Here is a 25,848-nt window from a genome sequence, read left to right as displayed (position 1 = left end):
CCCTACCCAATGGAATAAAAAAAGATACTAATGTCAACTACCAGATGAGTTGCTCTTTACATTTCTCCCTGTGATAGTTATAATGCCAGAGCAATTCAGTGCTGGCTTCCTAAACCTGGCTTAGACCGTCTCCTTATGATCCCTTGCTGCCTAGGAGGCTCCTTTGCCTTTTCTAAGCTTACGCACAGACTGGGACTAACAGGGAATGCTTGAAAAATTAATTCTTTAGGGGCACCTGAGTGGCTCAGTCAGTTAAGCATCCAACTTGGGTCAGGTCATGATCTCACGGTTCGTGGGTTCCAGCCCCACGTCAGGCTCTGTGCTGACAGCTCAGAGCCTGGAGCCTGCTTCGGATTCTGTGTCTCCCTCTCTCTCTGCCCCTCCCCTGCTCACACTCTGTCTCTCTCAAAAATAAATAAAACATTTGGAAAAAAGAAAAATTGCTTCTTTAAAGACTCTTTATAGGAGAACAGTATTGAAACGTGTCCAGTTTCAAAAGAAAGTTAGGACAGTGAGTTGAATCCACTGTCTGCCCTTGCGTGTAGCAGACACACAGCCGGTGACCCTCTGTGGCCACATCTCCAGCAACATCATTCATGGAGCTACAGGATTCACCACAAACATAATGAGCTCCCGAAAAGTCTCCACTTCTGAGGCTCTGTGTACGCGAGGCAGCCTGCTGTGTTACAAGACTGTGCCTTTCTGACTGGGTTAGGGTTTCCTTAAGTTTCTCTGGTACGAACCTGTGGTATATGTTTTTTTAATGACATAAATGGGCTCCCTTGGCTGGCTTTTGGCAATTTGCTTTATGCGTAGTTTTCCTTCAGACAATCCTAGTCTGTGTATCTGGGGAAAAAAAGGAGTCTTTCTTCAGGGAGCTGTGGCCCTGGCAAGCCGGCTCTGGTGAGCTTCTTTGAATTGTCCCCATCGGACAGGACACTAGATGACACCAGGCAGCTTTACTCTCCTGAGGACCCCATTCATCTTTATCCGCAGGAGTGTAAACTCGGTGACTTGACACATTGCATTTTGCACAACTGTGTTTGGTATGGTGCTAGGTGCTACTATATGTGGATTTAAATTCTTTCACTTAACATGAAATTGGTATGAAAAAAATAATATAATATTAGCAAAAGTTATCACTTTATCATTTATCAAGTTCTCAACTCAGTAAGTTATCATTATTTTCCTTCAGTAAAAGTTACCATTTGTAAGTTGGGAGTAATATTGGTCACTCACTTCTCCGTGCGAAGAACACAATGAAACTGCTTTCTGTCAATGAAACCAGACGGCTCTGATGAGGGCCACCTGAAAACAAACAGCTGAGTAGAATGAGTGTCCTGTTTGCTTCTGCCCAGCCTGCAGAGTGGGATGAACCTGCAGATATGCTTTGTCAACGACAGCGGCAGTGATAAGGACAGCGACGCTGATGACAGTAAGACTGAAACCAGCTTGGACACCCCCTTGTCTCCCATGGTGAGTCCAATACCACCAGAGCTGTGCGTGTGTGCTTTCCTGGACATTTAGCTTCTTTTTTTGTTGTTAGTCAGGAAAAAAACATGGCAGAGGTTCAAAAAGAAATGTCTCTTGCCATTTCTCGACATAGCATGCTCCTAAAATTTGACAGTGATTGAAAAATCACAAGGGTGATACAATAAGGAGACCTAAGCGCTTGTTAAAGTTAGCAACCACTTTCATATTAAACCATGAGAGAAATCACATGTGCCCTAATAATTTGTGCTAGATACCAATGCTTCCCCATCGGGCTCAGAAGTATTAAGCACAGACCAGCGGTAGGACACGTTTTAAAAGGCAGGGTGGGGATCCAGGTGAGGATGAGAAGGCCAGCACCCAGAGACGTTGCTCTGAGAAACCAGCAAGATAATGTGTGTGAAGCATTCCTTACTACTCATTCCTTGTACACATATTCCAAAAGGTGGCTTAGTGATCCCGGGACTGTATTGCTGGAATTCCTTCCTCTCTGTGAAGTCTCTATCACTTTTCTTACCAAAGACCAGCCAACAGGAAACCGTGTTGGTCCATGAGCACAGTGCAACGTCAACTTCAATGGATACCTGACATCCCATCCAGAGAACACTCTAGAGAATAACACACTCACTGCCTTAGCTCTGGGTTACTTTTCTGTGTCTGATCACTTCAGGAAAGTTTTGAGACCAAGAGCCAAAGAAACGTCTCAAGTTTGTCATAAATAGATTCTCCCTGTTGTCATGTTACTCTGCTAAAATCAGAGCCTATTCGTGGCACTGAAGAAATAAACCATCTTTTTTTTTAATTTTTTTTTAACGTTTATTTATTTTTGAGACAGAGAGAGAGCATGAACGGGAGAGGGTCAGAGAGAGGGAGACACAGAATCTGAAACAGGCTCCAGGCTCTGAGCAGTCAGCACAGAGCCCAACGCGGGGCTCGAACTCACAGACCGCGAGATCATGACCTGAGCCTAAGTCGGACGCTTAACCGACTGAGCCACCCAAGGCGCCCCAAAAATAAACCATCTTTAACGTTACTTGAGATTGGTACAGACCAAATCAAGTGGCGAGTCGCATCGGTGACGGGGACCCTCAGTCACTCAAGAGGGATCAGGGAACACTGTAGCCCATCTCCAAAGATGGTACCTGAAAGCTCAGAAAGCTCAGGGCTGCTCTTTTTCCCTTCACAGAGCAAACAGAGTTCTTCCTATTCCGATAGAGACACTACTGAAGAGGAATCCGAATCCCTGGATGACATGGATTTCCTTACAAGGCAAAAGAAATTGCAAGCTGAAGCCAAAATGGCCCTAGCCATGGCCAAACCAATGGCCAAAATGCAAGTAGAAGTGGAAAAACAGAACAGGAAAAAGTCTCCCGTCGCTGATCTCGTAAGTAGCGAACACTGAAACGCCAGCAAGTGTTTGGTGGCTGCAAACGGTTGACGCCGTCCCAGTTCTTTCCCAGAGTTATGCAAACTTGGGTTTCTACAAGGCAGTTTGTAAAAAGTACTGTCATTGAGAAATATTTGAGTTCGTTTCTTTTTCCTTCCTACTGTATCGCTGAAAGATACATAGCAACAGATTACACAAAAGTAAACTTTGTTCTTGATTCATATCTACTGTATTTCTTAGGAGCAATATTAGCTGTCATGGGCATATGTTAATGCCATTAAGGCAATCCATTTAGAACCTGTTGGTTCTGATGTGGCAGAACTCGCTGTTGTTTGGCTCTCATTCCCACCTTTCAGCAAAGACAGGATTGCATAGTGGATAAGAGCCCTGAGCTTGGGAGTCCAGCCCTGCCATTGACCTGCTGTGGGGCTCTGGGCAAGTTACATAAGCCTCAGTTTTGTCATCTGTAAAATGGGGATAACAACACCTGTGTCAGAGCATGACTGGGGAGTTCCGTGAACAAAGCGTTCAAAGACACAGCACAGTGCTCATAACACGGTACCAGTTGATGAATAACTGATATTATTAATTTTATCCATGTCATTCATATTCCTTGAGCTCCCTAGTCATTCATTTGTGGATATGATAATCGATTCAGGGTCGTCACAGCCTGTGTTCTAGACCAATCAGAAAGCTTTTGATTAGAGTAGTGTAGCATTTTGGTGCCACAGTGTTGTAGACAGTGTGGTGCGAGTGTGGGGGGCCCTCGCACGGGAAAAGTCAGCCTGGGAAGGCTCCGGAGCCCAGAACCTAAACTGAAGTGGGCGGGTGAGAGTGTGGTTTGCATTCCGTGTACCTGCTGCTCTGTTCACACCTCCGTTTCTTGCCTTTGTACCTTCAGCTGCCACACATGCCTCATATAAGTGAATGCCTGATGAAAAGGAGTTTAAAGCCCACTGACCTACGGGACATGACTCTTGGGCAGCTACAAGTGATAGTCAATGATCTCCATTCCCAGATTGAAAGTAAGTGTATGGTGTGCTTGGAAATGGGGGGTCAGATGTGAAATCTCGTGGGATAGTACGACCTCCTTGATTCACTTCCTTTGTTTGTTTCATTGGGTTCCTCCTGTGTGCTGCAAGAGAAGGAAGAGAATCACAAGGCTCTGTTTTTGGTTTTTTACTGTAAAGGGGTCAGAAACTTGAAGAACTTTTCAAGGTTCATAGAGGTGATAGGGCCTTTCTATTCATCTCAGATCCCCAGCGCCTGGCACAATGCCTGGTGTGTATGTGGCTCACAGCATCTGTTCCTGGAATGTAATTTCGTAGTTATACATCATTGATTAGGCACTTATTCCCTCAACATAACTTGTACATACATTCATGTTAGGTCTTCAAATCAAATTCAACTTATTTTGTGGGACTCGAGGTGGGGGAAATATGTACAACCAGTATGTGAAAATTACAGGACGGCAAATTATGGGCCTTCTTTCCTCCAGAATAAAGAAGGGCCTGTGACAGAAGTGTGCCAAGTAGGTGGTAAATGAGAGGTGCTCACTTGAGGTGGCTGCTTGTGCAGAGCACAAATGAGCCCGATGAGAGAGAGAACACAAAACATGCTTGCGTGGGCGGTGTGGTTAGTCCAACTGAACCGTGTGCCCTCCAGCCTCTGGAATGTGTGATTCTAGAAAATCCTGTGGACTTACAGATTAAAAACCACCTAAGAGACATGCCAACCAAATGCATTCAAACAAACGAACTGTAAAACATTTAAGACCAACGGAGGAATTTGTACACTGATGGCATGTTTTATTAAAGATGCACTTGTTTGTTACATACGCTGAAGGTATTGTGGTTTTGCTAACTAAAAAAGAAAAAAAGAACTCTGTTTAGAGATACACACTGAAACATTTACAGATGAAATAATATGCTGTCTGAAATTTGCTTTCAACTAATCTGGTAGGAGAAGGGGAGGTCGAAGAGTCAAGATTGGCCATGAGTTGGTGATTTGGGGAGCTGGTTGGATGCATGGGACATGAAGATTCATTAAATCAGTCTCTTTGTATCAGTTCGAAAATTTCCATGGTAAAAAGTTAAAACCGTCCTATGGGGAAAAAAATTTCCATGCACTACGTGGGCCCTCTACTGAAAGCTAGTATAAAAAGCTATCCTAGTGGAATTTTTTTTTAAATATAAAAAAAAAAATCTTCCCTGACAACATACTGAAAAAGATATGGACGTATTCAGAGTTAAGTTAATATGTTCAGTGTTGTTTTAAAATCAAGAGAAAGGGTTTAACATTCTAATTAGGAAAGCATAGATTCACAGGTTTTTTTTAAAAATTCTACTACATTGTAATTTCAGTTGAGACTAAATTACTAGGACTATTATTCTTTCAAGGATGTGAAAGGCCTTCTGATATTTTACCACTGAAATATCTTCCTTAGACTTCTAAATACTAAAATTGTCATCTAGCTCTTTTCAGTAGTAGATGAATTTAGACCTCTTTATATAATTTTTTTTTCTCCCTTTTTTTAAACTGGAAACTAGTCTGAACTAAAGGCAGATCAATGCATCGTTTGAAGTCAGGATCTCTAAAAGCATTTCCAAGGAGGACCTGACTGAATACTGAATACCTCCTTCCTTCCTTTTGTTTCTGGGCCCAGAGCTTTGCTGCTAAATGAATGTTATCTCCCATGCGTCTGGACCTAAAAGCTTCGATCTAAGGGGGAAAACAATAAGACAGCCCCTTCTGCTTGTTCATATTTTTCAGAAGCAGAAGCCAGATTAACCCGGTGCACGGATTTCAGGAGGATTAGAAATGTATCTGTTCATCTGTGTTTTATTCCCAGTATAAATCCTAAGGAATATTTTCCTTGGTCCTCATCCAGAGATTTCAAGTTATTTCTTCGGGTCTTAACAAATCTAGCTTTCCAGTATCTGTAGCTACGACTTAGATATGACTTAGAACAGCCTGCACAGAGGGGTGTTCCTTCTGCGGGCTGTAGGAAGCCTTGGAACATGCGTGGGTCACCTTCTCTAGCTGCACGTCTGATGTAGCACTTTGGGTGCGGTGGGTCCCTCCAACTCTCGGGTGGTGGGAGTGTCCTCAGGATGGAAGGTGGAAAACTTAACATGCCCCAGACATTTGTGTTCACGTTTCTTCAAAGGAAAATCCTGCTTTTTCCAGCAAGCTATTTTCCTAGCAGCTAACGATTTCTTTTCCCACTTTAACGTGAACGTAAATGGAAATACTTCATACTTCACTGCTTTTCTTCCAACACTTCTATAATTATGCAAGCTAGTGATGTCTGCAGACTGATGACTTCTCCTGGGCTTATGAAAAGCTAACATAAGAATTCTAAATTTTAGCAAAAGTAACTTGTATAATGGTCTGTAGAGCTGCACATACAGACTTTGATGCAGTTTTATCCGTTTTTAAATGCTCTTTCCTTTGCTCCAGGCTTGAATGAGGAGTTGGTCCAGCTGCTGCTCATCCGAGATGAGCTGCACACGGAGCAAGACGCCATGCTGGTGGACATCGAAGACTTGACCAGGTCAGTGATGCCTCCCCCTTCCCAAAGAAGGAAAGAAGTCCAGGATGGCCTAATGTTGAAGAATTGGGGCGAGAGCGAGCCCCAGAGAACTTCTTCCCCTTACTTCCATGAGTAACTCACCTAATCTCTGCCGATGTCAGCTGCTTAGCTGAGGGGAAGTGGCCAAAACTCCTTCCCAAATGCATTGCTTTTTCACCCTCCCTTTGTGATAGGTTGTCAGTGCAGTAGAACTTCCTACACTGCCTCCCCCAAATCAGGTCGGCATTTCTGGCCCAGGAGGACTTTTTCCTGAAGGACTGTCCCCTTGGGGAGTTAGCCCTGAGCTGTTCCCTGCTGGCAGGTGATAGGTGCCACAGAGCGGCATTTGCTCTTATGTGACCCAGCTCTTGATCACATCTGCCATGTCCAGAAGGCAAGAACACTGGCACCTTTCCACAGCACCAGGGCCACCAGATTGCTCTCACCATGGGGAAACCCCAGCACTTGAGTTTCTAGCTGGGCCTGGCTCCAAGCACCTCTCTATAAAGAGGTAAAGAATGTTTCCTCTCCTGGGGGATACGGAAACTAGGCTAATGCCAGTCCAGATCTTGCATTTCTTAGTAGTTTTCTTTGTAGAAAAGCCTATCACCACAAGTATATAAAGTACATGAAATACTGTATTTCCTACGATCTCATGTTTGCCTTGGTGCCTTTCCTGAGACAGTATGTATGAAGTCTTTAAACCAAGAGGTAATAATTACTCTTAATCCCAGAAATGGTATTCAGAGAGTAGAAGGCTCCCCAGGGAGAAGAAGAACACTGCTTGTCTCAATAACATAAGGAATTAACCACATGATCCAGAACCATCCAAGAGAAGCTTGAAAACATATGTAGTGAAAATGTGCTTAGCACCTACCACAGGACCTCTTCTCAATGTGTAGCATGGAGTAAAATATTTTTCTATATTTGGTGTTTTAAAATAGTTTTGGAAAATATAAACCAAAATTTTTTTTAAAAAGCAAAAAAAAAAAATAGTTTTGGTAGCAAAATAAATGCTAAAGAACTATGTTTAGGCTTTTCTTTCTTTCTTTCTTTCTTTCTTTCTTTCTTTCTTTCTTTTTTTAAGACCTATGGGCAGTACTCTGTTGTATGCTTTGGATATTCTATTGCCTCGCCCCCCCCCCAAAAAACTAAAAAGCTGAAGGCCTCATACTCCTCAGCGTATTTACTTGTATCTAAACTATCACAACAACATTCACATAATATTATTGCCACCTACAGAGGTATTCAGGCACTGCTCCAACAACTGTAAGACAAATCCCTTTTTGTTAGCCTAAGAAATTTGTAAATAGGTATGAAGATTATGGGAAATCATTCATGAAATATAAGATCAAAACCTAAATCTTCAAAAAAAAGTATGTACATTCTTTTGTAAATTCTTTGACTTGCCTGTGACAGCAGAGACCTTTCCTCTACTCCCCAAAGCATGTTGCTTTCCTCATTGCAGGGAAGACACTGAGAGACTCTGCCTTTCTCTCAAATGTTAAGCCAGTACTTAGGTTTACAGTGTGTTTTTTAAATACCTTTCAGATGGTGCGACCATGGGAAACAGGGCAGGCAGAACCAAGGGGTGAAAAGGAGAGGAGTTACTAATTTAAAGGCGTTAGAGGAACCCTTTAAAGTGGAGCAGGTGGGGAGACGTTCCTGTGTCCGTTCCTGGCTACACAATATAACTTTGCTTGTGAGGGGATCTGAGGATACTTAAACGTACCTAAAGGTAGCAATGTCAGAATTTTGCAGCCTGATACCAGAAGGCCGAGAGCATCAGCTGGGAAGTTCTAATCACCTGTTCCCTTTACCTGTCCAGTAGATAATGAGACGTTCTTCCATTCCCGGTGTCAGTTTAGATCAGTGGTTCTCAATTTCAGCTGCACATTGGAATCACCTGGGGAGCTTTATAAACCATTGGTGCCTGGGTCCCACCTCTAGAGATTCTTATTTAATGATTCTGTGGGGTGGCCTGAGCATTAGGATTTTTCAAAGCTCTCCAGCTTTTCTGAAGCTATTTCCTGTTCTTTCCTTCTCTCTCAGAAAAACACACATGTGCATGCACAGATACACACAGATACATATTTTAAAACTGCTGTAGGAACTACAATTTTTTTAAAAATTTATTTTAGAGAGCGTGCACAAGTGGGGTAAAGGGGCAGAGAGAGAGAGAGAGAGAAAGAGAGAGAGAAAATCCCAAGCAGGCTTCACACTCAGACAGGGCCCAATGCGGGGCCTGATCCCATGACCCTGGGATCGCGACCTGAGCTGAAAGCAAGAGTCAGACACTCAACCGACTGAGCCACCCAGGTGCCCCTAGAAACTATAATTTAATTAGCCACAGTGGAATCTTAGCTCAGTGGTTATCAAAATATTTCTGAGCTGAATTTAAATGAGACCCATAAGCCACTTGATAAAAATGATCAAGGCTGTTTTATACACATAAACAGGGCCATGAGATGGTCTGCTACTGGGCATTGTGTTTAGGAATAAAGGGCTGATATCTTTTCTCCAAGTTACTTTATTGTTAAATGAATATCACCAATTACTTGCGGGCTGTTGAATATGGCAAGGACACTGTTGTCACTTCCCTATTTCTGAAAGTATTTGTGGTTTGTCCCTATACCATAGATCGGAGACATTCTGCACAAAACCAGTGAGTTAAACTTGACGTCATTGACTACCCAAGTCTAGGCAGCACACAAAAACTGCCCCTGAACCTTTGATTACAGCTGGAAACCACAGCGTTAGAGACTTTCTCTTGCCAAATTTATAAATTCCTAGAATTGTCCTTCAAAACATTTGTCTTTTGCAGACGTCAAACCCTACCACTCTCTGGGAAAACGTTTAATTAGTAGCCATTCAAGTGATGTAAGCAGCTTGGCCGTTTTTCCCCCTCTGTCTCCACTGGCCAGCTGCTGGGTTGGCTGAATTTGGGGCTTATAGGCAATAATAGGGCTTGATGAATAAGAAGACTCACCCCACCCTACTTTTACCCTCACTGCCATGATCATGCCCTTTGGATTAATTGGGGGGGAGGGCGGCAGGGAGGGAAGTATGCAAACATGGAAAATCTTGGCATCTGCAAAGACCTACAGTTTGTTAGGAAGACATTAGCTTTTGTAAGAGTGGAACTGGATCATTGGCTTCAGATTTCTGTCAGTAGCCTTTTTAATGCTTATATTTGTGTCTGTGTGCATGTGTTCAAATAAAGTAGTTATGTAGTTACCTTCTACCATGACACCTTTTTTTGACTTTTGGCTTAGAATTAATTATTTTCTCTCTGCTATCTTCTGCTTTGCTATCCATTGCTTTTTTTGTCTCTCTCCACTGGAATATATGTTCCACGAAAACAAAGACCTCATTGTCTACTCACCAAATCCACAGCACCAGGAACAGTGCCTGGCACATAGAAACATATCAAACATTTGTTGGATGAATTTCCCCAGATACTTAACTCTTTTTTTTTTTTTAAACACAGTGCTTTTTCTTCTCAAAAGTAGTGACATCTACCATTCTCAGGGTAATCTAGTAACTTATTAAATAAAAAGATTCTTACTTAGAATATAAAAATTAAAGAGGACAAATCCATTTGAATTAAGCTCTGTTTCTTAATTGTCTTGATTTCATTACGAGTAACTCCGAACCTCAGTTTGCGGGATTGTTTTCGCTACAGATCAGAAAGCAGTTTGGATCTCTCTTCTTAGCACTAAACAATTGTATGATTAATTTTACAGACATGCCGAAAGTCAGCAGAAGCACATGGCAGAGAAAATGCCCGCAAAGTGAAAGAAGCCATCCGACCAGAGGACAAGCTAGAATTTATTTTGCTTCTGTGGTTGTAAAAATGCTGTTACTAAAGGTGGCGCAGAAACAAACAAAATATCAGTGTTAGTCATTGATAATGTCTGAAGCTTAATGTCCAGTGATTGGCCTTTGCTTCTTAATTTATTTTAATTTTTTTACTGTGCCACTAAATATCAGGCATTTTAATAAAATATTGTTACAGAAAATGTACAGTACTGACACCATCACTAGTCATGGTTAATCAAAGAGGGTAGTTTTAACTTTATTTTTATTTGTTTCGAGATTTTAAGTTGGAGCAGTATTTTACCATTGACTACTTTCATTCTTCACTGTAGTTTTAAAGAACTGTAAATGACGGTGCTATACAAGTCAAAAAATACATGCCTGCCTCGTAGTGAAGTCATAGCTGTCCGTAATATGTATATTTTAATCAGTTTTCAACATTTTGTGAATGTTGACTACCTGAAGTTCATTTTTAGATGTGCTATTCACATTCTGTTGGATTCAGAGGGTTCCTTGAAAGTTTTATGTATAAATATGTAAAATAAAAATGAAAACTTTGTTTCATATGATATGTCTTCTTGCTCACTAGCAAGCCCTATATAGTTCTCACCTCTTCACACCTCCTCAACCAAGTTCCCCACCATGAAGATTTGGTCAGTGAGAGAGAAAGTACTTCAGGGGAAAGCAATGCAGAGAATTGCCGGGGAGATTGTGAAGGGTGTGTGTGTGTGTGTGTGTGTGTGAGAGAGAGAGAGAGACTATGTGAGCAAGTGTGTGTGTGTGTGATCCAAAGAAGACAACCTCAGCAGTGTTAGAGCTAGCACCTCGGTCAGTGCTCAGTTACCCATCTGGAACATTAGCACGTTACTATTAGCTCCTGGTGTTGTGAGAGCTTAGTACCACCAAAGTTTGCCACAGGAACAAGTGATGCTTGCATTTAGTCTTTTCCCAAGCCCAGTTGTTGCCATTTTTTCAGATTTTAACCACTTCTGTTTGGTCTCGTGAAGAAAAATGCCAAGTCTAAAGTAGATTACAGATTGTTCACCAATAAGTAGAGCCTCAAAATTGATTTAATCAATTTAGCTAATGGCCATGCAGGTATTTGAGAATCATAAACTATAAGCAGAGATGTACAATCAACATTCCAGAACCACCCACAGACCACCTGGTTTCATTATTGCGTTAATGATGTAATCAGAAGATAGAAGTTTCCTTGGGTGCCTGGGTGGCTCAGTTAAGTGTCCAACTCCTGATTTCAACTCAGGTCATGATCTCATGGTTTGTGAGATGGGGCCCTCTGTTGGGCTGTGCACTATAAGCACAAAACCTGCTTGGGATTCTCTCTCTCCCTCTCTCTCTGCCCCTCCCTACTCATATGCTCTTGCTTGCCCACTCTCTCTCTCAAAATAAATAAACATGAAAAAAAATTTTAGGTTTTATTTTATTTAGTTTCACGTGCAGAATTTAGTGACTCATCACTTACATATATGAAGATAGAAGTTTAGACACCTGTCTACATTTTCCTTTCTTAAAAATACCCAGATAGATACTTTAAGTAATGAAGAGTTGCCAATTTTCAGTCTTCTATTTAGCAAAATAGGTAATCAAAAATTGTAACACCAAGTCATTTTTTATGGGCCTCAATCAAGTTTTCGTTTGGAATGGAAAAACAAGGCAGCCTATAAATATATTTTGGCTTTTGTGAGTTGGCTCTTGAGAAGGATCTAGGTTGCTCACCACTGAGTGAAGGGTGGGGCCCGAGAGAGGTCCTCTCTGAGCCTCAAAGTCCTACACCAGCTGCCAGTGATCTCCCAGAGTGACTTCAGCCCTGAGAACAGGCTCAGCTTCTGGACCTTTGCTGCTTCAGCTGGGTGAGAATATTGGTCAGTAAACCAATGAAGTCTCACCATTAACTGCTCAGTGGAATCGCCTGGGGACCTGTAGAAACTGCTAGACCTAGGTCCCAGCCCCATAGATACTGATTTCATTGGTTGGGGTGTGGCCTGAATGTCCCAATTTTTTAGAGGTCTCTTGGTGATGCTCATATTGAGAAGCACTACCTTAGACGTTCTTTTTTAGCTATGCTTTAACCATTTTTCAATAGCGGTTTTTGTCAGGGTGCCTGGGTGGCTCAGTCGGTTGAGTGTCCGACTTCAGCTCAGATCACGATCTCACGGTTTGTGAGTTTGAGCCCTGCATCGGGCTCAGTGCTGACAGCTCAGAGCCTGGAGCCTGCTTTAGATTCTGTGTCTTCCTCTCTCTGGCTCTCTGTTTCTCTCAAAAATAAATAAACATTAAAAAATTAATATCTAGGTTCTTGTCTAATTAAAACATATTTCTATTAATTTGAAACTTCTGGAGAGAGCCAACCTAGGAAGAATGCTATCAAAAATGCCTGTCCCCAAGCAACAGTGGTAGAATGCCCCAAACCTCCCGTGTCAGCCATGGGCTGAAGTCTCGACCCTAAAGCTCAGCCCAGCAAAAGAAACTATCCTAGTTTTTTAAATCTTTGCCAGAATTGCCAGTTGCATCAAAAATTTAGGATTGTTTTCTTTGTCTTGAACAATGCCATCTCTGGCTGGAAATGTGGTCTGGAGAAACCAATGGCCTCTAAACTCTTCAGTTGTTTGAAGCCCGTAACCCTAACTGAAGAGCCCCTAACGCAAGAAGGAAAGGATTGAGATTACACGCACAAGGGCGTCTGAAAACACCTCCAGGGTCAAAGCCAGCTAAAAGTAGAGCAGTTCTTCCCACCACCCTGAGACCCTCAAAGAAGATTATACTCCATGTACTTCTCTGTCCCCATGTAGATGTCACCAGGTGACTCATCTCCAAGGGGATTCTTTCAAGAATGGGTCTTTGCAGTTCTTTTACTTAGGATTTTCAGCAAGGACTGGGATTATTCCCAAGATTCTTACCTGTTTTAGATCACCCTTCCGTTCATAAACTAGGACCCTCACTAGTTAGCCAGGCTTCATTAGAATGCTAGATCACCTGACCTAAGAAATGGGCCACTTGTCTTCCTGATTTTAGGAGAGTGAACTACAGGCAGGAGCACATGGGCTATGGGGCCAGAGGGAGTGGGCAAAAGTGCTTCACAGTGATTTGACCCTGAGCAAGTTACTAAAGTTCTTTTATCCTGTTTTGTCACCTGTAAATAAGATCTCTTGGGATTATTCTAAAGTTCAAATAAAATGATGGCCATGAAAGTACCTGGCACCGGGTAGATACTCAATAAATAATTATTGAAAGAATTAAATGATCAGGGTTTGGATGGAGGAAGCATTCTGTATTTTACCAGTTTCCGAGATTTAAAACATCCTTGTGGGTTTTTTTCTTGTTTATTAATCATTAATTTACAAAGCAGATACTTAAGGAAAAAGTTAATAGCTCCAATCTTTAAGACCTCCTTCCTCCAAATATCAATGTTTAAATCTTGGAATGTATTCTTACACACTTTTCTCTGTGCTTATACAAATACATACATACAGGTTTTGTGTTGCAATTTGTTTATACAAAGATGGGATCACATAAAACTGCTTTGTACCCTGCTTTATCCACAGATATCCTTCTAGGTCAGAGTGTACAGATCTAAGCCATTCATTTTTTTTTTTAAGTGAGGTCCATGCTGTGTGGGGCCCAATTTGGGGCTTGAATTAATGACCCTGAGATCAAGACCTGAGATGAGATCAAGAGTCAGACGGCTGACTGAGCTCCCTACGTGCCCCCTAAGCCATTCTCTTTAATAGCTGTATAGTAATCCCCAATATGGTGAAAAATACTTTAGCCATTCTCTTAAAACGATAGACATTAAGGATCTTTCCAAATTTCTGCCCCTAAAAACAACAATGCAATAAATATGCATATCTATTTGTGCTTTTATTCTGTGATTACCTCATTTTTCTTTGACTGTTACTTGGTATTGTGTTTAGACACTTCAGAGTACAGAAAGCTAATGAAGGTAGGAAAGACCAGGTGAGGCCACTGCAGAGAAGTTCAATTCCATACAACAAAATTGGACAGTTTCTGACAAACACCAACTTATTTTCATCTTTAAAGGCCATGGCTGTCACTTCCTTGACATAACTGTTTTTCTCTCTCTCTCTCTCTTTCTGTGTGTGTGTGTGTGTGTGTGTGTAAGACACACACACACACACACACACACCCACAGCCTCCAATTCAGCCTTCCTGAATACAGGCTTTCCTCCATTTCCTGTTTGAGGGTAGAGGCAAACCTCAGCCACTGTGGTAACTATAGCACTCAGCATAGAACCAACTAGAGAGGTGTCCCTTGAAGAGAAAGTCCCTGATCATTGGGACCCACCCTTTTGACCCTTCCATTAACTGATGGCACTGTACTCTTCCTGATGTCTAATGCCTCTCCTCTTAGCTGAGGGATGAGCCCCTTGGCCTGACTTTTATTCAGGTTTAATCTTACTGTTCTCAAGCTTGATCCCCCATGACTGGTTGACTCTTTCTTAAGTCTTTCATCTCTCCAAATTTTTTATCTGTAGTCCAGAGACTTCCTTTCTACAGAATAGATCATGGCTGCTCTATCTCTGATAAACAGCCCTATGGCAGATATAGCCAGCCAAAATGCATGCCTCCCCATCATGTTCATAGTTACAGAGTTTTTCCTGACAAGCAGGTCAACAGACAAAATTACCTTTCCCACTCACCATCCCTGTGGGTCAAGATGTGACCCATGATTGATTACCGCCAATGGGATGTTAGAGTACGTGAAGTGTCTTCATCCCAGCCAAGGCTTTTAAGAAAGGGTTTGCCTTCTCCGTGTGTTCTCTTTCTCCGTGTACCAGTTGCAATCACAAGGACCTAGAGGATGGAAGAGCCACAATATGGAAGGAGTCTGGGTCCCTGTGTTCACTGCATGAGCACAGCTGCCTGCTGCTTAGTAGGATTTGCTTTAGACAGTTACAGGAGTGAGAAATGAATTACAATTACATTTGAGCCACTACACTGCAACCTAGTTACAATGGCTAACATTACCGTAGCTAATGCAAGTCCTAAACAAGAACAGCCACAGTGCTGGAACACAAAGAAAGAGCTGGAACACAAACCCAGGTTCCTGAAGACAAACCCTGTGTTCTTAACCATCATGCCACATGGCTGCTAGAGACCCGCCTCTTTCCTCTAGGAGATCTTCTCTAGGTCAGTGACTTACCCTTTTTCAATTCATGGACCTTTTCAGTTTAGGTGAAATCCTATCCTGCATTCTCTCCTTTTCTTTTTGGGGCAGAAACCAGAGAGGTTCAAAATGAGATTTGTCGTGAATAAATAATTAATTCATGCCAGAAAAAAGAATATGGATTTTATTATGGTGCCAGAAACAAATATTTATCAAGTGACTACAGGATACTTCTTTGGTATCCATCTGGAAGAGCCCTGGATTTCTACAATCCTCAAGACCACACTTTGATTATTACCAACCCAGCTGAATTCTGAAGCTTAGAAAACCCAATTACCTTTCGCACTGACATTCATTTAGTTTTTCTAAATAAGATATGACACATTCATTATGAGATAGGTTGATGGGTAATGAGTTTTTCAGAATATTTTAATTGAGGTTTATAGTCAGTAGTTGGTATAAATTAATATTATATTAAATAATTTATGAATTCATGGTCTGGCTATGCAAAATGAAAGTGTCTTCCTGATTTCTGATTGAGAACCCAAAGGTGTTTCATTTAGTAACTTTGGTAGGAAATGAGTCACCAGGACTAATTAATTGGTTATAAGAAATTCCTTGCCATCGTGTCATTTTCTCCGCACCTTCCTCTGTTTTAGAACAATGTCCTGCTTGTGGTTATGACACGGCCTTTGTTTTAAAACTATTGAATCTACTTCCCTGCACCACTATGTAAGTGCACAAGGTAGAAAAGCAATACTTATGGGAAAAAAGGTTTTATTTTCACCCTCCAGACTAGGCATTCAAACTTTCTTGGTGATTATTTACTACTAGAGTCTCTCTTCTTTTATATTCAATCAATACCTTATTTGCTTTTTGGCTTTGCAGAAAATAGTGGCCTGTGTCCTGACTCTGGTGGAGCAAAGATGAAGCTGGAAGTGACTTCTTTAATTTTCTGCCTCATAAAGTTACTTCGCTCCAGATGTCTGTTAGTTCTCATAGAAATCACAGTCGGTAATGACGTGTCATCTCACCTTGTGAGGGGGGGCCTTTTTAGGTCACAGAGCATCCCCACGTATTAGAAATGGCAATTCAAAGACAGCCGGGAGCCCATACTTCACCTTAGGAGCAGTTTAGACAGGAGGGTTTAAGATGAAAACGGTGTTGACTCTTCTAGACAGTGAGGAGAAAGGACTTTACTAATTCATCACAAAGCATCTGTTTCCTCTTTCCAGTGATGTGAAGGGCTCTTGTCCCTTCTGCTTAAGGCGGCTGGTTTTAAGAAATGTCATTGTCTCAGATGCAAATCAGATTGAGAATGAAGCACCAGGCAACTCTGTCAGGCTAAGTAATTTTTTAAGGGAAGTAATAAATGCCTCAGGAGGAATAATTAGGCGTGGGATGTTCTGTATGGGGGTAATAAATCTGTGTCCTTGCAGTTCTGGCTAAACCAAGAGTGGGAGTGGAAGAGAGCACGGGGCTTCTCGGAGTTCCCACACCGGTCTCCCACACTGCAAGTGGGGACACCGGTCCCTAAGGAGACAGAGCTTTCACTTTCTGGACCCTTGGCCAAGAGCAGGAGAGGCTAATGTGAGGACTGAGGAGAATGGGGGTGCTGTTCAGGAAGAGACCCCTGGGACCCCAGACGGCCTCTGTAGATGGGGGCAGCTCCACTCTGGGCCTTGCCAGGGCCACTCCCTACCATGCAGTTTGGTGCCCGGAGCCCATTTGCCAAGCAGTCACCCGGGGGTGTTGCCTCTGTGAGAGTCAGAGCTGGAGAGCCACCCAGCGTGCCTGTCAGGGAGGCGCCGTTGCCTGGGAGGACATTCTTCAGCCACCACAGTGGGACCTCATGAAGCTTAGCACTGGGCCCACGCCCTGGAGTGCTGAGGCCTGGAAGGCTTTTGCCAAAGGCGGCCTGGGAGGGGCTGAATAACAGGTTTTATGAATTGTGTAGGCAACCCGTCGGCAATTAAAAGCCTCTTTTGAGTTCCCTCCACTTCCCAAGCTGATTTGGGGGCCACCTCCCCATAAACACTTAGGCAAGGATCGTTAAGGAAATATAAATTTAATAAGTTTTGCAGTAAAGGCAAACGCAACAATGAAAAAAATTAAAAGTAAATGTTTTGAATTATGCCCTCTTTGACTACACTTGAAATTTGTTGTCCATTCGCCTCTTATCAGAAAGAGTCCTAGATAAATCACCATGGTTTTGAAATCTAAATTGTATTTCAAGTCTTATTTTCTCTCTCGTTTCTTTTATGGTCAGCCGGACCCCTGATTTGCATAGCTGGTGTGCCAATATAGTACTAACAATGCTCTCCCCAATACACTAAAATAAAAATTCTAAATGCCCACTTCCTCTTTCCAAAAGTACACACATGTGTATCACTTCCTAAATTATATTCATTGTCAAGAATCTTAGACCATAAGATCATCCAGCAGTTGGTTCTCATCTGAGGCAGTTAACTACTTCTTTAAAACATCACAGTTGCCTTCCTATCTCAGGAGTCTCTCTGTATTTGCTGGCTGGAGCCAGATACCCACACCTATCCTCAGAATCTTACGTTTCAAAGAAAGCTCGGAGTTCACAAACCAATGACTCTCGTTTCAGGTGTGTGCATGGATTTTCCTACACTACCAATTAATTAGGCAAGCAGCATTGCTTTCACATCATGCCAGAAAATGAAAGCCAAATCTTAGGGCTACTTCAGATTTCCGAGACAAGCAGTTGTGGTCATTCCCAACTCAAAGTTACCCAGGCTTCTTGGCTCAAGATGAAAGCATTTTCACTGGGAATTCCTTTGGCTTCAGTTTCCAGGCCGGTCATGCAAACCTCCAAAAACATGGATCGGTCTCACCACACTGCAAGTGGGGGTGCTGAGTCTTTAGGAAGATGGTGGCTTTACCTTCCAAGTCCTGAAGCCAAGGGAGCAGGAGGCGGGTGAACGTGATGACTTGTCCAAATAAGATCGGAGAATGGAAGAGGAATTTGATAAACGAATATCAGAGGCAGCTGGGAAGTGGGAAAAAAAGATATGGAGGTTGAGAAGTGTGGACGGGGAGTTGGACCACTCGTTATGTACATGTCTCCCAGAAGTGACATACGCAAATGTGTGTAGGGGCTAGACTGGTAACACAAGTAACTGAAATACATTGGGTGTAAGACACTAAGGAATGGTGGGGAACACATGCCCTGACTAAAGGGATTCACAGTTCAATAAATGAGAATACTCATCTAAAAGTTCATAAATGGGTTCACCTGGCTTCTGCAAGACTTTTTTAAGATTTCAAAATATCCTGGAATTCTTACAGAGTACAGTACTCCTTAACTAATATTTTAGCTATATGACATTGGCCACCACTGAAACCATTCTAAGAGCCCCACAAAATGTATTCTTATGTTTACTGACAGAATGATACTACTACAATCTTACACAACAACTTCATGAGTGCCTGGAAAGATATTCTTTTCAGGTTTCAGAATGAACAATAATCAAATTTCTCTGATGATCACTGTAAACTTTTTGACTGATAATGTTGCCCTCCTTGCATTGGTTTCCAAGAAGCAAAGAACTACATTTGCAGCCTACTTATAAATTGGGGTAATATGACTCTTAGTTTTCTATATTGTTTCTTTAAGTTACGATATCCAAGAAAGGTATCATAAGCAAATAAATATCTGTACATCTATCTATCATCCATCTATCTATCTACCTATTTTTACTTAGGTATTTATCTCTATATATTTATTTAGCCCTCTCTGGCTGTCAGTACCTGCAATCTTCTCCCAGTGGCAGCATCCATGTAGCTGCCAAAGACAGAAATCCATTTTTCTAGAAGATAAAGTGAGTAAAAACCAAGTCTTGATGTCATTTATACCCCCAAAAAACCTATTTTGTCTGTCATCTCTTCCATGTGTCCACTGCCATATTGTAATTAAATTACATTCCTGTGGTCAGTGGTAGCTACAGTTTCTTTTTAAAAAGTTTATTTATTTATTTTTGAGAGAAAGAGCACACGAGAGGAGCAGATTGAGAGGGAGAGAGAGAATCACAAGCAGGCTTTGCACTGGCAATGCAGAGTGCAACATGGGACTCGAACTCATGAACCATGAGATCATGACCTGAGTAAAAACCAAGAGTTGGTTGCTTAACTGACTGAGCTACCCAGGTGCCCCAGCTACGGTTTTTATATTCCCAGTACATGTTCCCATTCTTCTTCTAGTTCCTTTGGGGATCTCTTTCCCAACTCTGTGTGGTTCTGCTGGGGCCATCAGACTTGGCACCTGCCCCTCTTGGTCACAGGAGTGACCCAGGTACTTACCCAGAATAGAATTCCCACTCCCCCAACCTCCATTAATAATTGGTTTATTGTTGTGCATGTGACCCCAGAAAGCCCATCAGAAACTTGCCTGGAATTGGTATATGGATACTGGAATTGCTAAACTGAGAAAACAAGGGCCCGGCAGCCATCTCAGAAGCTAAGGAGAGCAGCAGAGCTGAGAGATGGTGAAGGAGGAGAAAGAATTGATGACAACTTATGAGCTCTTGGATTTAGTCTGAAGCCAGATCGTCTCCTGAACATAATATCCCATTTTGCTTATACTTGCCTTCCCACTGAGCCTAACTCAAGCCACTCTCCATCTGATTTTGAGCAGGTGACATCTGAGCTTCTTGTTGATCTGGAGATCCTCCTGGCCTCCAAGGAGACATGACATTCATCTTTCCTGAAATGCCCTCCTCCCTATTTTGAGCTCAAATGCCATATCCTCTGGAAAGTCTCCCTTTGCTTCCCTAGAAGAAATTTGCTGTTTATTCTCCTTTGCTCCCACAGTATTTCATTCGGGTAATTGTAGAGTTTTATCATTGTTTTTGCCTTTCTGCAGCCAGCGTATAAGCTCCCTGAGAACAGGGAAGGGCATTTATCTGTGTTTCTGCAAATGGCACTTGATAGGAGCTGAATAAATATACAGTGAACGAGTCAGTGAATGAATATGCTATCTCACCTTACAGAGAAATCCTACCCCCAGCTTCTCTTTTCACATGCGGTTCCTCACCATCATTTCCACACAAGTTCTTGGGCTTATACAACAACTGAAAACTCCATGTCTTTTCAAGACTGCAGGTATCTTAAAAGTCCTCATTTGAAATTCATTGTTCTCAGAAAGCTTCTGAGGCCAAAGCCAATTGTGAAACACATTAGGCCCTAGTGTCACAGATTAATGAACTTTATGAACTGGGAGGAGAGGCTTGAGGTCCAACTTTCCATTAATTGTTTATAAAATTATAAACATCTTTAAGAGGAAAAGACTTGAATACAAGGTATGTCAGATTGATCTACTAAGCTGAAAGGGCCCATATAGTATGGAATGACTCTCCTCAGTTCCCTGAGTAGATGTTAAAAGGACAATACTCAGAACCTCAGTCAGTATTCTCTGGGCTAAGATAAATGTGCCTCAGGGGCATTTGGGAAGGGATTTTAGGCTTGTTGGCTTTCCTGTTGGAGAGTCTATGGTTTCTCTAACTGACTATCAGAGGAGAACCTTGGACTGTGCCCTGAAGTGGAGCTAGGTCCCTTCTTGCTAACTCTATGATGCAGAGCTGCAGAGATGCAGAAATTAGTTGTATGATGTTAGATTGCTTTCGTGAAGTTCCAACAGCTGAATCAAAACCGGGGAAAATGAGAGGCTACAGTGAAATAAAGGTAGTAATAAGAATACCTTTCATTTATGCTTTCTGGGGAACTAAGCAGTATCCTGTTAGCCTTGAAAAGTTATTGAAACTTCCCAGAGGTGTCCAACTTGCCCCCAGGAAATAATCTAGACCTTTTCACATTATTTCATATGATCTCAGAATTTTCCTGAGAATAAGGTAAAGCAAGCAGGTGTGCTTTTTTTTTTTTTTTTTTTTTTTTTTTTTTTCAGAAAGAGAAATGGACAGAGAGGGATTAAGAAGGGCATTTCCCCAGGCTTATAGTAACCACGCAGCCAGGATTAGAACGTCACGCTTCTATTATTGGCCTAGTGCTCTTCAGATCTGTTTGCGTAGCCCCCAGAAAAATGTTGAAAACAATGGACTCCTCTTACAGTACTAAATTCACTTCAAAATTTATCCATCATACGTTTAAAGAATTGCAAAGAATATAATTTCCAGAACTTTCTAAATATTAACATTTAAAAATATATTTGATATATCCAATGGAATGTATCTTTTAAATATATCAAATGAAACTTAAATACCAAAGCAATTTGACTATCACTTCTATTTTTTTAATGAATAAATGAGCAAGCTCTTCTGTTTTTAAAATCTTTTTTAATTTTTTTAATTTTTAATGTTTTTACTTATTTTTGAGACAGAGAGAGACAGAGCATGAGCAGGGGAGGGGCAGAGAGAGAGGGAGACACAGAATCCAAAGCAGGTTCCAGGCTTTGAGCTGTCAGCACAGAGCCCGACGCAGGGCTCAAACTCACAGACTGAGATCATGACCTGAGCTGAAGTCGGACGCTTAACCAACGGAGCCACCCAGGCGCCCTCTGAGCAAGCTCTTCTTTAACTGTTGGAAATTATATATTTATATCATTTACTTATTCTTGAATTTATATTTCCATTCCACTTCCCCCTGAAGATTTAGTCCTAATGTAATTTTATTTCATTTTTTGAAATATTTTATTGATCACCCTATCAAACTTCTTTGCACATAGTATATAAATATCAATTTAAAATTTTTAAAGTCTCCTGTGACCATAAGGTTCTAAGTGATAAAATTCTTCTATATTGTTACTATGAGAATTACTATCATTAATCAATTAAAACAATATAAATATATTATAAACTTTGAACAACTGTGGAATAAAAAGGAAAATTATATTGGAAATGCACCTTTTATTGAGAGGAGCTTGTTTTCATTTCCAACTCATTCAAGTATTCAATGAATATTACTTATTAACAGAATAAGACTAGAGTTCTCCATCATGTCTACCTCCATTTTTGGTTTTTTTTTTTTTTATGTTTGTTTATTTTTGAGAGAGAGTGAGAGAGAGAGCAGGTGAGGGGCAGAGAGAGAGAGGGAGTCACAGAATCCAAAGCAGACTCCAGGCTCTGAACTGTCAGCACAGAGCCAGATGTGGGGCTTGAACTCACGAACCACAAGATCATGACCTGGACTACAGTCAGACGCTTAAACCGACTGAGCCACCCAGGTGCCCTTCCATTTTGTTTTTTATAGATGTTAACCTTTGAGAAAACTTGTTCATTAGTAAGTAGGTGGAAATGGAAGGAGTCTTGTTACACCAATGTCAATCAGTTCCTTGAGTTCCCTTTGAAGTATATGCCAAATATCACATTGTGATTAATCTACCATCAAAAATTACTTTTAACAATCTATCGAATGACAATTCCATTAGGTTCTACTTAAATTTTGTTGACAAAAGCATTGGAAACCACTTGACTTGCAAAAGGTATTAGCCAGTCATTAGAGTCATTTACCCCTAAACATTTCTTCTCCGGTGCTTTTTACCACCTCGGGGAATGCATCTCAATAAGCCTGGAAGAAAAGGCATTCATTTATTAAGAGAAGCCTGTAAAAGGGAAGATGGGGGGAAATGTCAGCAGGACAACTTTTCAGCAGTTCCCAGGCAGATCACCTTTCAGAAATGGTTCGTGTGGAAGTTGAGGATCTGGAAACTGATTCCTCTAAAGCTATCTATCCCCACCCATTTCATGGAAAGTCTTTGTAAACTCTTTTGGGGTATGCATACTGGAGTTTGAAGACCATTGTATTGGTTCATTCTTCTACCACCTTTAAATATATCCTTCACATCTGCACTCCATTATTACACCTTGTACATCAATCACCAACATTGTGGTGGGCATTCTTCCAGTTATTGAAGATATGACAATCAATAAAAGAAACAAAATTCCTGTCCTCTGTGCTAGTAGAGGAGATAGTAAATTATCAGAACTTGACTCCATTTTACAGTGAGCAAACTAAGGACACAATAGACTGAGAAATAGAAAGCTCAGGCCATTGCTGATTCTGGAACACAGCTGTCATGTCTCTCCGTAGCCTGCAAGGGCAGGGCATTATGACCTTTGTCCTATGTTTCTCCAGCACCGAGTAGAATGCCAAGCGCATAATTGGCTATCCATACATATTTGTTTAATTAATTGACTGAAGTTACAAGCCAAAAAATTGTATTCATCCTTCCAAAGTGCCTGATAAATTGTCCCTTAAATGAGGGCTACTATAGAGCCATTTACAAAATCACAGCATTTTTAGATTCAGAAGGAAACTTAGTGACCACTTGGTCCTATTTCTCCTTTACTTTTTGGGGGGGAACTGTATGTTTTCCATCAACCTTATTTTCATTTCTGTTTATAGTCTGTGGACGGAGCAACTTAGGATCCCTCAGGGGTTGTTCCCACACATTCAGGGGCCCGAGCAGTGGGAGCTGCAGCCCAGTCCTGAGCAGTGGCTGAGAGCCCCAGTCTTCAGTAGGGAACTGCTGGACCGGCACTGAGGACCCCGCATGTCTCAGACCACCTGAGACCTCAGGTTGAGTAGCAGTAAATTCGGGACCCGGGGCAGTCCATTCACCTGGAAATCCCTCCTTGGTCACAGCCTTTTCAGCATCAGCCTGCTCTTCCTTCTCAGTCTCTTCAGGATCTCTGTGGAAGGAGAGAGAGGTCAGGTGTGGCCTCCCACGGGTGTTCATGGGAGATGGTGCATGGGAGCGTGTGCAGAACCTCCCAGGCCAGCATCCACCGCCTCGGACCCACTGAGTGAGCTCCTTTGCTGTTGCGTGGGATGGCAGTGTCCACACAGCGCCGTGGAGAGTCTGGGTTACACAGAGCAATGGTAGGCAGGTTAATATAAGACACCTCTGTGAGAGGCTGGTGGTCAGCCCTGAATCAGTGACCAGCAGAAGACACAGTTCCCGGGAGGCAGCCTGGACCTGGCTAGTGAAGGTTCCAGGAGTGAAGTGGCCCACAGTAGGAGGGGCTCCAGTGGCAGCGGTCGAGTTGAGCACAGCCCAGTGGCCAGTGTTCCTAGAATATGATGCTGACATTAGCCGGGTTTTTGATGGCAACAATGGAACAAGCTGCCGACAGAAGCTTCTCATAGATCTCTCCAGATTTGTAATGCACCATCACTTTCTTTTCGGTAGATGTACTATTCTGTTTGGAAGTCAATGTTAGTGTCATCTAAGCGAGTTCTGCTGCAAGGAATTAGAGGACATCCTCCTCCCTTTGCAGGACGTCAAGGGCTCCGGACATTGTGCAAGTTTCCCTTTAAGTTATGACTGGAACCCAAAGCAATGTCATTTGGACTCTCAGCACAGAAAGGCCATTTCACCTTTTCTTGAAGAAGAGAAATGAAGCCTGGAAAGACGAAGTGACTTGTCAAGTTTATGAATCAAGTCAGTGATAGATCCTGTATTTGTGGCCAGTGGAAAATCTCTAGATCCTTTCAATCCAGGCAAATTCTGTATCCAGGGTCCTTTAACACAGCCCAATTCCATAGCCTCTGGAAACACCCCTGCCCTGTACCCAAGTAACCTCCCAACAAAACCTTAGCATCTACAATAAAAAGTGATATAAGAAAATGTTTCTCTCTATTTCATGAATTCCCTTGGAATTCACAGGAAACATATGACGGAAACAATTGTTCACTTGGGTCATTTAGAGTGGCTATCCCTATAATCCAAACTGTGGTTTCTTGTTTTCAGCTTTGAGAGTATGAATGAAATTTTTAATGAATGGGAGTCTTCCACAGTTTCACTGTGAATTTAGTATCTATACTGAAGCCCAGAAGTCAAATTTCCCATAAAAGGTTAGCAGGATTACTGGTCAGGAAGATTCCCTTTGGCAGAGAAATAATAGCTCAAGCAGAAATGCATTTGCTTCTGTTCTGAGATCTCTGGGGCAAGTCCTTGAAGACTGTGGCCCCTACCATAGGGAAGTCCCCAGTGGCTAAATAAAGAGGTTCCAAGTAAAAGAAAGAAAGAATTATTTAATTACATGGGCACAAATGGAAACCAAACGAGTAAATAAAGGAAAAGTCTCTGAGAGGAGAATTTGTTGGTTTGGTTTCTGAGTCTGCCCCCCATGGTTTCATTTTGCATATCTGTGGCATTTGGTTGAGGTGATGTGCGGTGAGAAGTTTCTGCTTGTGCCTTTCCAATAAGAAATACTGGAAGCCACACTCAAGGGTAGGATCCCAAGAAACCCAAAAGAAAGAATCCTTTCACAGCTATCCTTCACCCTCCACTGATGATTCCCAGATAATTAGCTCCACCCCCGAGCTCTCTTCTGCATTCTAAGCTGGCTTTCTCATTCCCTCCTGAAAGTCTCTACTGGAAACTTCCAAAGACATCTCAGATCTATTCTCATTGTCTTTGGCCCCAAAACTGTTCATTCTCCTGTTTTC

General features: G+C 42.0%; 1 protein-coding gene and 1 pseudogene across 4 annotated transcripts in view; one reads left to right on the top strand and one right to left on the bottom strand.

Annotated features, from left to right (window-relative positions):
* SCHIP1 (schwannomin interacting protein 1) overlaps positions 1–10,835 on the top strand; it is a 122,014-nt gene extending 111,179 nt beyond the window's left edge. For all 4 annotated transcript variants that reach the window (XM_027061529.2, XM_015066007.3, XM_015066006.3 and 1 more), the window contains 5 exons: positions 1,359–1,476; positions 2,678–2,875; positions 3,780–3,903; positions 6,341–6,434; positions 10,199–10,835. In XM_027061529.2, the coding sequence (XP_026917330.1) occupies positions 1,359–1,476; positions 2,678–2,875; positions 3,780–3,903; positions 6,341–6,434; positions 10,199–10,250 (586 nt within the window). In that variant the 3' untranslated portion in view covers positions 10,251–10,835. The remainder of the gene's footprint in view (positions 1–1,358; positions 1,477–2,677; positions 2,876–3,779; positions 3,904–6,340; positions 6,435–10,198) is intronic.
* Positions 10,836–21,770: 10,935 nt separating this feature from the next.
* Positions 21,771–25,057, bottom strand: LOC128315255 (40S ribosomal protein SA-like; annotated as a pseudogene).
* Positions 25,058–25,848: the final 791 nt, after the last annotated feature.

Source organism: Acinonyx jubatus, chromosome C2 (assembly GCF_027475565.1).
Source record: "Acinonyx jubatus isolate Ajub_Pintada_27869175 chromosome C2, VMU_Ajub_asm_v1.0, whole genome shotgun sequence".
Taxonomy (NCBI): Eukaryota; Metazoa; Chordata; class Mammalia; order Carnivora; family Felidae; genus Acinonyx; species Acinonyx jubatus.
This window is presented reverse-complemented; position numbering and strand designations above follow the sequence as displayed.